Source organism: Danio rerio, chromosome 5, assembly GCF_052040795.2.
Source record: "Danio rerio strain M-AB ecotype USA chromosome 5, GRCz13ab, whole genome shotgun sequence".
Classification (NCBI taxonomy): domain Eukaryota; kingdom Metazoa; phylum Chordata; class Actinopteri; order Cypriniformes; family Danionidae; genus Danio; species Danio rerio.
Genome location: NC_141025.1, coordinates 45330137 through 45343125, shown reverse-complemented (window position 1 = coordinate 45343125; position 12989 = coordinate 45330137). Strand labels below are relative to the sequence as shown.

The window sequence follows — 12989 nt, the reverse complement described above, 5'->3', positions numbered from 1 at the left end:
GCCTATATTCACTGAAAAATTGATAATTTTTTTTAAAATGGGGTGTACTTAATTATGCTGAGCACTGTAAGTGTAACCAATATATTTGTCTTAATGTTTTTCCAGTGCACATCATGCAGAAACTAATCACCATGTGACACAAACTCAAATTTCTTTAGACATTCAGTAATACAGTTGTAATTTACTGGTCTAATGCTGTGCCCATGCCTTGTCGTAATTACCGTTATTTCGATGACAGCGCGTGACATTCTACTGGAAGCTGGCCATGTCCATGAACATGGAATTATGCTTTTCTAAAGCAACATTGTGAGCAATCTGTAGCTCCAAAAGGAATCTGCTGCAGTATGAAGGTCTTAGAGTCTAAGCTTTTGTTTTAAGATCAAAGTTCTTAAATTGCATGATTTGAATGCTTTATTTAGAAGCTGGAAACGTATTATTATGGTATTATCAGGTGACATGACTTGAACACATTGGATACATCAATCAAAGATATACATAGCCACTGTCAGTGATAATGTTTGGATGAATATCAAACTACGTTGTCTTACATTTTTTAAGCAATCATTCACCCAGAAATGAAAATTGTCACTATTTACTTCCCTTTAGATTGTTACAAACCTTTAATCATTTGAACAAAAAAAAGATATTTTGACAAATGCTGATATTTGGCAGTACTCTTTGACATACAGACCAGGAAAAAAATAGGTAGGCACCACCTTGATGGGAGCTTTAGTTTTTTCCGCAGACATTTAAAAAGAACATATTTTAGAGCAGTTTTTAGTCCAAGGTTATCATACTGTCAGAATCATATACCGGCCCATGCATAGCCATGATTTCAGTAGACTTTTCTCCCTTTCCCTCTTTCTGTCAAGCGTACCATTTTGTCCAACTCTGCTCTCCATCACTCTGACAGTGTATTGATGTCCAGAGTCCCAAATATCTAAAATAGTCCAGATTGGTTTGGATTTAGCTTTTCAGAGTGATCTACTGTAGCTGACCTTTTGACAGTGCTCACACAGTCTGATGCAGTGAGCTGTACAGCAAACCCTCTTTTCCTTTAAAAGGAGAACTGAAGGGAGGTGCTCTTTTAATTGATGGTCTTGTTAGACCTTATTAAGCTTCTGAAATTTGCACACAAAAGAGGGTTTTTTGGGGTGTTGCCATGGCAACAGGAGCCCCGGTGGAAGGCTGAAGGGCAAAGCAAGAAGGTCTGGATAGTGTCAGTTAAGGAAACTGTAAAAAATGAAAGAAATATACTGATCAAGAAAGTAATTTTTATTAGTTATTGCCTTGTTTAAATAAATTAAAGAGAGCAAAATATGTAAGATATGTCTGTTACATATGGCCACATTTTCTCGAGTCATTCAATGTCACTTATGAATGTATGTGGTGGAGGTTTGATTAAAAAATACAGACTGTGGAAGGTATTTTTTACAGAAATATTCTGTAGATTAAATTTATAAATGTAAAACGTTAAAGATAGTAGTCTACTGGCAACCACAGCTGCTGGTATTTTTCTGTAAAATCAAGAAAGGAAAAAAAAAACAGCAAAACCTTTTTTTTGTGTCACCATTATGGAGGATAGTAGCGTCTGTGTTCAAGTCCAAGATGGACTGAGTGTATCTGATGTTGTGCTGCATCTTCTTTTGTTTAAAGCTAACTATGTAGTTACTAATGCAGTGAAAGTCTGTTTGTTAATTACAATCACACATGAACACATTAATGCATCTAATGACTTTACATTTTTGTGCACTAAGCTATGATTTTGTAAACTGAACATTGTATCAGTTTATGAAATACGATTATTTTTCGTAAATTTATACAGTTCTAGAAAACTTCTGTATTTTTCATAGAAAAAATCTGTCAACCACAGCTGCTGGTATTTTTTTCGTAAATTTAACAGATATTTTACACTATAAGAGTTTGCTAATTAACACTCTGCCAGTGTTGATAATGTTAACACTTTCAAAAGTATTATTTTTAACACTTTTATAGTGCTTCCCATATAAACTCTGAGGGAGTGTTAATTTTAACTCTAAGGTAGTTAAATCTACTATCTAAAATTTGCAGTGTGGGAGTTCAAATCTTAGTCCTTTCAATCTCTTTGTCAAGCGTTGTTCTTTTCATCCATTTAATTTCAATGTATTAAAGATTAACCACATTCCAAAGTCAAATTACATTCAACCTTTAGAAACCCTCAGTCACATCTATCTCTCCTTTTTCCTCTCTAAGCACCTACTTTTATCTTTAATATCCAGCCACTGTCCACTTACATCTTCCCCAGAAAAACTGGGACCCTTAAAGAGACAGTTCATCCAAAAATGGAAAGAGACATTTGTGGACTCTCAAGTGGTTTTAAACCTTTATGAGATTGTTTTAGAAGATATTCTAACGAATGTTGAAATCTGGTACATTGAAAAATGATGTCTGCAAAGTTGTTGCAAACAACTTATGTGTGTTGAATTTAAACAAACTAATTAAATTTAGTAATGTACAACCTAATTTGTGTGTTTAAATCCAGCCCAAATAAATTACTTACTACCCTTTAACTTAAACAAATTTAGTAAATCCAAGGAATCATCTTTAATTTTTTTTTTCAGTGAAGCAATCCATAATAGGTAAACAGTGTTTATCAGAAGTAGGAAACTCAACAAATGAAGAGTGATTCAACAGTGACAGAATTTTATTTTAGGTGAACTGTGCCTTTAAAACATGCTCTCTTCCACCACATCCTGACTGTTTCCTCTTTGGCTATACAGCTGAAGTCAGAATCATTAGCCTCCCTGCTTTTTCCCCAATTTCTGTTTAACAGAGAGAAGGTTTTTTTAACACATTTCTAAACATAATAGTGTTAATATCTCATTTCTAATAACTGATTAAATTTTTACCATGATGACAGATAATAATATTTGACTAGATATTTTTCAAGACACTCGAACAGCTTAAAGTGACATTAAAAGGCTTAAATAGTTTAATTAGGTTAACTAGGCAGGTTAGGGTAATTAGGCAAGTTGTTGTGTAATGATGTTTTGTAGACTATCGAAAAAATATAGTCCAAAGGGGCTAATAATTTTGACCTTAAATTGGTGTTTAAAAAATTAAAAACTGCTTTTATTCTAACTGAAATAAAACATATAAGACTTTCTCCAGAAGAAAAAATATTATCGGACATACTGTGTAAATTTCCTTGCTCGGTTAAACATCATATGGGAAATATTTAAAAAAAAAAGAAACAAAAATTTCAAAGGGGGGCTAATAATTCTGACTCAAACTGTATGTGTAAATTATTTAGTGTCCTGGTGTCTGGTATTTGAGGGTATGAACTGATGTCAAGAGGCCAGAGCATCTCTTCCAGCTTGTTAACTCTCATATTCAATTTCATACCTCACTGCATCGAGACACAATGCGAGCTGGAGCAGAGTGGTCATGTGACTAAGGTGTGACCTTTGTTTATGTGACCTGTGTATGGATGGGTGACACATTAAGTCGCTTTTCCTATACCGTGTTATGGACATGATTTAACCATTTCAGCTTAAAGGAACGCTCCTCTTCTTTGACAATAGGCTAATTTTACAACTCCCCTTGAGTTAACATATGACTTCGATAAATTTTAAATCCATTCAACCGATCTTAGAACATTTAGTCTAGCTTAGCTTAGAATTAGTTACTAAATCTAAAAAAGACCAAAGAGTTTTGATAAATTAAAGCTTGGCCCTTTTGTAGTCACATTGTTTACTAAGATGAAATAGCATGATTGATAATCATTTAATTTTGAAAATATGCAGGCGACACTGTGATTGTAAGCCTCCTCCAAAGAGATGAAAATACTCATGGTCCCATAGTGGATCATTTTGTTGAGTGGTGTGAGGAGTCAAATCTAATACGTAATGCAAGGAAAACTAAGGACATGATTATTGATTTTAAAAGGAGCTGAGGTAACTAATATCAGGGGTCAAAAAGTAGAATCTGTGGAGAACTACAAATATTTGGGTACCATTATTGACTGTTTTAAAAACCCTGGGGCAAATGTGAAGCTGTGTGCAAGAAGAGGCAGCAGAGCATTTTTTGTCTCAGGAAACTATCAAGTTTTAACATTGACCCCAATATGCTTACTCCTTTCTATCGTGCTTTTATTGAATATAATCTATCCTTTGCTCTGGTGGCATGGTTTGGAAGTGTGTCCCTTAAAAACAGGAATAGACTGAGGTGGTCTAGCAGGTTGATTGGTGAATCACCGCTGAGTATTAGATCTCTATAGTAGTCAGCTTTTACGCATTGCCTAGAACATTAGTAGCTGTAGCTCCCATCCTCTGTTTGAGGAGTTTAACCTACTCACTCACTTCAGGTCGAAGGTTTCTGATGCTTTTTAGTTGGACAAAACATTACAGGAATAGCTTTGTCCCATCATCTATTGTCGCTCTGAATAAATTGTAATATTTTATAATGTACTTTTGTATGTTTATATGTGGGTATGTATATGTGTGATTTAATTGTTTGTATCAAATGCCAAACTTTGCTGCAAAAAAATCCTACGGGTCCCAATGAAGTCAACACAACTCAACTCAAATGAAAGGTTGCTGTTTAGGTTGATGTGGATAGGAACTATACTCTTATTCTAGTGGAATAATCAAAGAACATCAAGTAATATCACTGCCCCTGCTGCAGCAATGGTACAGCAGCAAAGTTCCTTGATTATTACGGGGGAATGAAAGTATGGTTTCTATCCATATCGAGCTAGAAAATAGCAACTTTTCATTTTCTGTAGGTCTTAGTATATGATGTAACTGCAGACGAGTTCAGCTTTAAATAGGAAAAATATTCAAATTATCGAATTTTTGAGAAAGATTGAAATGTATTTTATTTGATTCAATGATATATTCTAAGCTGAAAGGGCTTCCATCAGATTGGCTGAATGAATAAATAAATGGTAAAACTCATCTGTTTAACTTTTAATAATTTTAAAATGAGAATCTTTTTAAAAGTGCACTGTTCCTTTAGCCAAGAGCGTATGGGTTGATACTGAAGTTTCTATTCTAATGAAGTAGAGGAAACAATCCATTATGCCTGTTCAGAAAAAGCTTGACTCTTCATGAATCATTGCAGGCCCTGGAGACATGGCAGTAACGCTAAAATATTCATGTGATAACATCTTGAGGAACTGGATTTATGCATTTCAAGACTGATCAATCATGAGTACATTTGTTAACATTAATTGTTTTTTCATTATATAATGAAGAAATAAAGCTAAGGACCATTTGTGTGTGTGTCTAGCTCAGAGATGCCAAACTAGGACCCGGTAAACCTTTTATTTGTTTTTTTAATTGTTAATCTACAAAAAAGTAACTTAAATGTTTTAAATAAATGTTGTAAATGAATCAGACTTAAAATAAGATAATTTATATAGTCACTTGATGGATAGCGGACATCGCAGAAGACATCAGCAAGCGACTCAAGGCAAAGTGTATTTTTTAGTCTTATAAATGACATTGTTCATGTTTTTATTGTAAGATGTTCATTATTAAATAAACAAAAATGTATAATTATTAATACAATCAGAGTATTTTAAATGTGATAAATTATAGTATTAATTAAATTATACTGTATAATAAATTCTATAATGAATTTCAAAAAATAAATTAGGAAATTACATTGACAACTTTACAGTTTGGTATATTTACCTCCAGTCCACCACCCTCAATCAAGTTTAGTTGTTGGCTTCATAGGAAAAAGTTTGGGCACCCCTGGTCTAGCTGTGTGAAATACACCCTAATTTTGACTAAACTCTTTAATATGTGTAATTTGCACAACTAGTGGTCAGTAAAACTGACATTATCCTCATTCTGTTTTTCCAGGACAGTGACATCCAGAAGAAGATTGACTATGAGATACGTATGCGCGAGGGTGCGTGTAAGCTGCTGGCTGCATGCTCTCAGAGGGACCAAGCGCTGGAGGCCTCCAAGAGTCTCCTGACCTGCAATGCTCGCATCATGGCCTACATGTCAGAGCTGCAGCGCATGAAGGAGGCACAGGTCATGCAACGGGTCGCACGCAGGTCAGTCTTACTCGATTCAATCAATGCAGGTTGTGTCCACCTAACAAAGTTTGGCTAAACCAAATTAGACGTGAAATTTGTTGGTGTGTTTGATGTTAGCGATGCTTTATTAAAGGAAAATCGGATAACAGGTCAGTTTCTTGGGATCAAGGATTTCTGTTATATTGTCCCTAAGGTATATATGTTGTGTGTGTATATATATATATATATATATATATATATATATATATATATATATATATATATATATATATATATATATATATATATATATATATATATATATATATATAAATATATTTATATATATATATATATATATATATATATATATATATATATATATATATATATATATATATATATATTTCTAAATAGTAGAAGGTATTGACTAAAGTAGTGGAAATTGGATAGACACAAAGCACATGACATCAAATTGTGTTGAGGTCAGAAAGAGTTCAATGATGTGAGTGCTGTCCATTTTAGATAATTGATCTTAAATATTTGATCAGGATTGTCATTTTACAGCTAGTGTCAAAGTGTTAAATCTAATTGAAGGTTGTGTTTACACTTGGCAGGTTTTATTCTGATTGAAAAAAATCAACAAAATGTGACTGCTTTGGTTGAGCAGTTCAATTGATTTGAACTGTAAATTTGAACCTGGTGCCCATCAAACATGCCTCACATTTTCGCTGGTCTTAACTGTAATTTAACCTAAATAAGCAATATGAATTTTTTTTGCATTGTTTTCCACTATTAAATCTGTCATTTTCATCTTTTAGTTTTGAACCAAAAGTACCAAGGTATCTGATCTATGAATGTGAACACAGCCAAAGGCTTCCTTTTACCAAGTGGATTGGCTTGAGACATGCAATGTTTTCGAAAAGCAAATGCTCAATAAAATATGTATCAGTAGTTTTGGAAGTACCCAGAGATACCTGAGACTCTAATTTATTAACAATGTGTTGGTTAAACAACGTATAGTGCCGATTGTCACAAGGGAGTGACACTGACAACGGAAGTGTGAATCCAAATGCAGGTTAATTAGAGAGGTCAGGTAAGCAATGGTCAACACAGGCACAAACAGATGTTTACGGGCAATCTAGAGTTATAGTCATATGCACAGGCAGATTGTCAGAAGGCAGGCAGCAGACAGGAATAAACAATTGAGGATCAAAACACGACAAAGCAAGACAAAGGAAACGCGTTGTAATGTCACAAATGCAGTAAACAAGACTCAGCAATGAGTGTCTCAAAGTGAGCCATATACAGTTGAAGTCAGAATTATTAGCACCCCTTTGATTATTTTTTTTCTTTTTTAGATATTTCCCAAATTATGTTTAACAGAGAAAGAAAATTTTCAAAGGATGTTTGATAATATTTTTTCTTCTGGAGAAAGTCTTATTGTTTTATTTTGGCTAGAATAAAAGCAGTTGTAAATTTTTTAAACCTATTTTAAGGTCTTAATTATTAGCCCCTTTAAGCTATATTATATATATATATTATTTATATATATATTATATTTTTTATAGTTTTTTTTAGTCTATAGAACAAACTATCGTTATACAATAACTTGCCTAATTACCTTAACCTGCCTATAGTTAACCTAATTAACCTAGTTAAGCCTTTAAATGTCACTTCAAGCTGTATAGAAGTGTCTTGAAAAATATCTAGTCAAATATTATTTACTGCCATCATGGCAAAGATAAAATAAATCAGTTTTTAGAAATGAGTAAATAAACAGAAATTGGGAAAAAAAAAACTGAAATTCAACAGAAATTGAGGAAAAAAAATTAACAGGGGGGCTAATAATTCTGACTTTAACTGTATATGTGTGTGAAATCAGTCATTAAGCAACATCAGCTGTGAGAGTGTAATTAGTGGTGTGTGTTGCATGACTGCATCTGTAGTTCATTTAGAGACAGGATTGTATTTCGTGTGAATGTGAATGTTCTCCTGAGATGGTGGTTAGATCGCTAGTGATCGTGACACCAGTAATGCTTTCATCTTAAGGCTGATTTATATTTCTTGATTAATACTTCCCATGGTGATGTGCACCTCTCAAAAAATGTAAAAACATGTCGCACTGATGCATAGTGCAAGCTCTGTGATTACCCGGCTTGGTAGCAGTGACCAGTGTGGGCAGGACTGAGATCCGCGTGTACCTGTGGAGGGATTGTTTACAAGTGTCGAGTTCCATGAAGAGTGTTGCCAGATTGGGGGGTTTTGAATTTAGCGGGTTGACAAAATTTGGACGGTTTTGAAATGTAAATTTGATATGCAACTTATTTAACAAAACATAACTGTGTGCTCCTACTCCATTCAATTTAGTAGTGACCAGTGCATAGCACAAACCATGTAGGCCCACCCGCAAGAGGATGTGAAGAAAAGTTGTATCAAACTCTGACTCCCTGGACAAGTCTGACTCTCGTTCACGTGCACGCAATTCATAAAGAACCTGCAGTTAAACACAGCGGCTTATCATGACACTTTTATCAATCATTTTTTTCCACAATTGACAGCAAGAACAAACATACAAGTGCTGTCTGATTGACAAGTAGCATCTAATTATGTTCAAAGGAATTTAAAATGCCAAATGGGATGAATTTATATCCCATTTCGAAAGCAAAACATACTCTAATAGGTAGTGTAATCTACTCAATTGTAAGTGCAGTGTGTGGGTAAGAAAGGGCCACCCAATGTTTCGATATGATCCGGTTATTTTCTGTGACTGCTAGTGTTGGTTGCTGTATGGTTAAAATTATGATAGTTAAAGTAACTAGGTTAGTTTTGATTTAAATAAATAAAATAAAATTAAATATTAATATAATATTTTGCATGTTTTTTTTTTTTTTGTTTTTTTTTTTGTGTGTTCCTGCTTTTCAGTTGGAAAAAGTCAGCTATTATCTGGCAGGACTGCCCATGAAGGAGCTTCAGATGGACACTTTTGTTTTGTGTTGACCTTATGATCCATGTTGTTGCACGTCCGCCGGATCCTTTCTCTGAAGGAGCGAGTTTTAGCTACTTGTACATTAAGGTAGCGTTCAGAAAAAACAAAACACCAGAGAAGTAACTTGACACAGCGGAACATAGAAACCTACTGCCAGCTAGTGTTACGGAAGGGTTATTGCAGAGCAACACAAACAGCAGCAGAACTATAAATGCACGACTATGCGCAAGGCATGTACCGTGGGTCACGCCGATCACCCGATGCAGAAGCATAAATTAGCCTTTATGGAAATCTAAACATTACTGTGTTTATTTAAGCATACATTTTTCTCCTCAGGTCTTCTGATGCAGGACCAATGGATGACCGGTCCCCATGTAAAGGCAAAGTAGCCATTTCAGGTATGTTTGTGGAAACGAATTCATGCCATTGTCATCACTTTACACACAAGAAAAAAAACATGCTCTACTTTTCAAAAGTTTTTTAAAATTAAAACAGCTATGAAATCACAGGTGTATATATATATATATATATATATATATATATATATATATATATATATATATATATATATATATATTTCTAAATAGTAGAAGGTATTGACTAAAGTAGTGGAAATTCTTAAGATTCTTAAGGCAGATTAAAATTGAGAATTTTTTTATATTTATTATATAAATTAATATTATAAATTAATAATATAAATTATATATATATCATTTTATTATATATATACAATATTACTTAAGGCAGATTAAAATTGAGAAAATTTTTATGTGAATTTCTGATCAAAATCTGATTATTTCAGATCTTTTATATTTTGATCTAATAAATGCAGTATTGATCAGTCTTATTTTCCACAAACATAAAAAAAACACAAAATAAAGAAAAAAAAACATCTTATTAACACCAATCATGCTGAACAGTTTTGTATATGATGCTGGTTTTGATTGTGTTTTTTGCGTGTAAATCATGCAGACCAGTCTGTTTATATGGGTGTCTGTGCACTAAATCACACCCCTGCTGTTTTATATATCAGCACTTGTGTCTGAGTATGCTGTGGGGCTTCTTTTACGAGTTGTCCTCCCCTCCCCACTGTCTGGATCTTTGCGAGGGACCAGCCTCCCTCTAAACACCCAACACCATTAACCACCGGTACAGACTTCTCAATCTGTGTTTGAGACCCACAGTGAGAGGCCTGTAGGGTTGATACCCTGTAAATGCTGTAATTATGACATCATTATGAAGAGGGTTATAGAGGACCTTATATCCTCACACGCACACTAATGTAAATCACTTTCATTTGTAGCCACAGATGGGATCAGCAGAATCTTACTGCATTAGATAGCTTATTTTTAAATGAAATCTAGGTAAAGGCATTGTTGTTCTTCTAGTGGAACTGTGTATGAACTTGTGCAGTATCATTTTGAACAAAATCTAGAGTTTGAAGATAAATAATCATCCACTGGCAAACAGATTTGAAATATGATCGTGTGTGTAGATTGTTAGTTAGCTGAGGCTCTGTCTTTAACATGAAAATCGTATACAATAATTTATTCTCTGTTGAGGACAGATGTAAAAGTAAATGCATAAACAAATTGGGCTGCGTTTCCCAAACAGTGACATATCTTAGTGCCTAACAATCATGATACACATCAAAAAATGCTATAGTAGAAATAGTAGTAGTAGAATTTATTGACAATAGTGTAGCGAATCATAAATCTTTAAGATCAGACCATTTTTCGCATCAGTCAAATAAGGGATGAGACAAATGTTATTTTCTTTCTGACTATTATTATTAAAACAGTACGGCAGGACACTTTTGGTTTTAACAAACAGAACTTAGAACCTGTCATCATAATCTGCTAAATAAAAATAAAATGCAAAATATTCAGTTTTGTGAAAAATTCACTGTTACTACTACTGTTGCTGATAATGCTAAATCTAACACATATACATTACATTTTTTTGTCTCATTTTTTAATTAATGGTTAAGTTTTTTTATTCATAAAACTTCATGTTTCATTGCTAGATGTGTAATTTTTGAAGAATTATTCAGCTGCATATTTTTGATGGCTGGTTTTCCTCACCTTATGGTTAAATAATTGCTGCCTACATCTTTAATATTTGAGCATTGTTAAATACACATGAGTGTAATTTTAATCTTTACCATTAACATCAGTGGTTTTATCTAAACTATAAACTATTACCCCAGTATTGCTGTGTTGTTTGACTGTGTGTAACTTCATAACAAACTCAAAAGACTAAAGACTGGATCTCTTTCTTAATGTTTGTGTTTTTCAACCACAGATTTGAATGTTGAAATTGGAAGAATTAATAAACATGCAAATCACCATCATTTTTATTTATGTTGCGTGGGTGTTGAGATCCCGATCTTTCAATAATTAATCATGCAGCTTAAACTGAATGCATTGATGGAGGCTAAACAAGTAGTGACAGAAAACACCATTATTGAAACCCACCATCCTGAATAACCTACCACAACTTCTTTCATCATCATTATATATTACAGGAAAGTCTAAATGCTTTCATGTGATTTGAATGACGCGAGGGGTGAATTCTCTGTGATCATTAAAGATTTATGAATAATTTACCGATAAAAAAAAAAAATGTATTAATCTATGGGCCACATGTGTTCCAAACCATGGGTTGTGATCTGTACGGATCAACCATGACCCGTTACACCCCTAATTGACAATATCTATATATATTGTCATGTTTCTAGTTTAAATATCTAGATTTCAAATATATTCTAGATAAAAATACAGTTTTATTTTCAGAAATACATTAAAATCAAGTGAGTTTTTCCTTAAAACAAGCCAAATATTCACTATCATGATAAAAATAATACACAACTCCTATGCTTCCACACTACGCCATTGTTTGTTTTGAATACACGCCCTCTGGTGGTGAAAATGACGTATTGTGGCTTTAAGCTCATGATCAAATTTTACTCAATATTTAGTAAACAAGCAAAAAATAGACAAGGCATTTGTGACATTTAACGTCAGCATTCCGCTTCTGCAGACTTTCCTTCACTGTCTTCAGCTGCTGATTCTGTGTGGGATTTGTGCTCATGCTCCATTGTGCCACCATTCAAAAGCATCCAGACTGTTTATTATTTAGTTCATCCCACACACATACAATCTAATGTTCCCACATACAGCCTCTATTTGCTGTCTGCTGTCTATCATCAGAAGTCAGTACCCTATTAATTTTTCCCTAACAGCCTCTTCATATTACTTTAACAAAGTTCTGCTGTTATTACATCGGTCTAGATAGATAGACAGACTCATCCAGGTGGGCTGCAATAATGTTGTGGGCGGACCAGTAGGATAATGTAGATTCATACCGACTGACAGCAAGGCGTAAAACACCAGATGTGTGTTTCAGATGTATTTTTCTCTTGACTGACATGGAGTGACAGACGAGGTTTGTTGCTCGCAGCTGTGAGAGACAGTGAGTGCATGCGTGTGTTCTTACCTTGTGTGTTTCTCTCTGACCTTTTACAGATCTCCGGATACCTCTAATGTGGAAAGACACAGAGTATTTTAAGAATAAAGGAGGTAACATCTGTTTTCTTTTTCACTCTGATATTCAGGTTAAAACAACATCATGGCTTGTTTAGAATCTATTTGATCTGAATAACCCAACACAAACAAAAGACAACACTGCTCTGATAGGTTGCACATTCAGTAAAATATGCATTATACCGATAACAAAAAACACATTTATTTATGAAGCGTTCAGGTCCAGCAGAGCCCTTTGGGTAAACAGAATATTATTACTGGCATTGAAAGTAGTTTTCCAGACCACGGTGAGTAATGTAGTTTCGCCTATGGTGCTTAGAGCAGAGACTGAGCTGATATTATGTTGATAAATGTGACACAGGAACCCACTTGCATGTGTTACGCTCTCATGGGAAAGCTTTTATGTGTGCTTTATCCTGTTAATAGGAACATATATTTTAAT

At 34.0% G+C, this 12989-nt stretch overlaps 1 protein-coding gene and 1 long non-coding RNA gene across 8 annotated transcripts in view; one reads left to right on the top strand and one right to left on the bottom strand.

The window, feature by feature from the left end:
- LOC147844337 (uncharacterized) overlaps positions 1-12989 on the bottom strand; it is a 528347-nt gene that overhangs the window by 241077 nt on the left and 274281 nt on the right. The gene's annotated exons all lie outside the window — the stretch shown is intronic.
- Positions 1-12989, top strand: part of rtkna (rhotekin a) — a 149003-nt gene that overhangs the window by 113115 nt on the left and 22899 nt on the right. For all 7 annotated transcript variants that reach the window (XR_015490400.1, XM_087252420.1, XM_087252422.1 and 4 more), the window contains 3 exon segments: positions 5853-6052; positions 9339-9400; positions 12530-12583. Coding sequence is in view for 6 of the 7 variants with exons in the window: in XM_087252420.1 (XP_087108546.1) it covers positions 5853-6052; positions 9339-9400; positions 12530-12583 (316 nt within the window). In the remaining variant the exon portion in view is untranslated.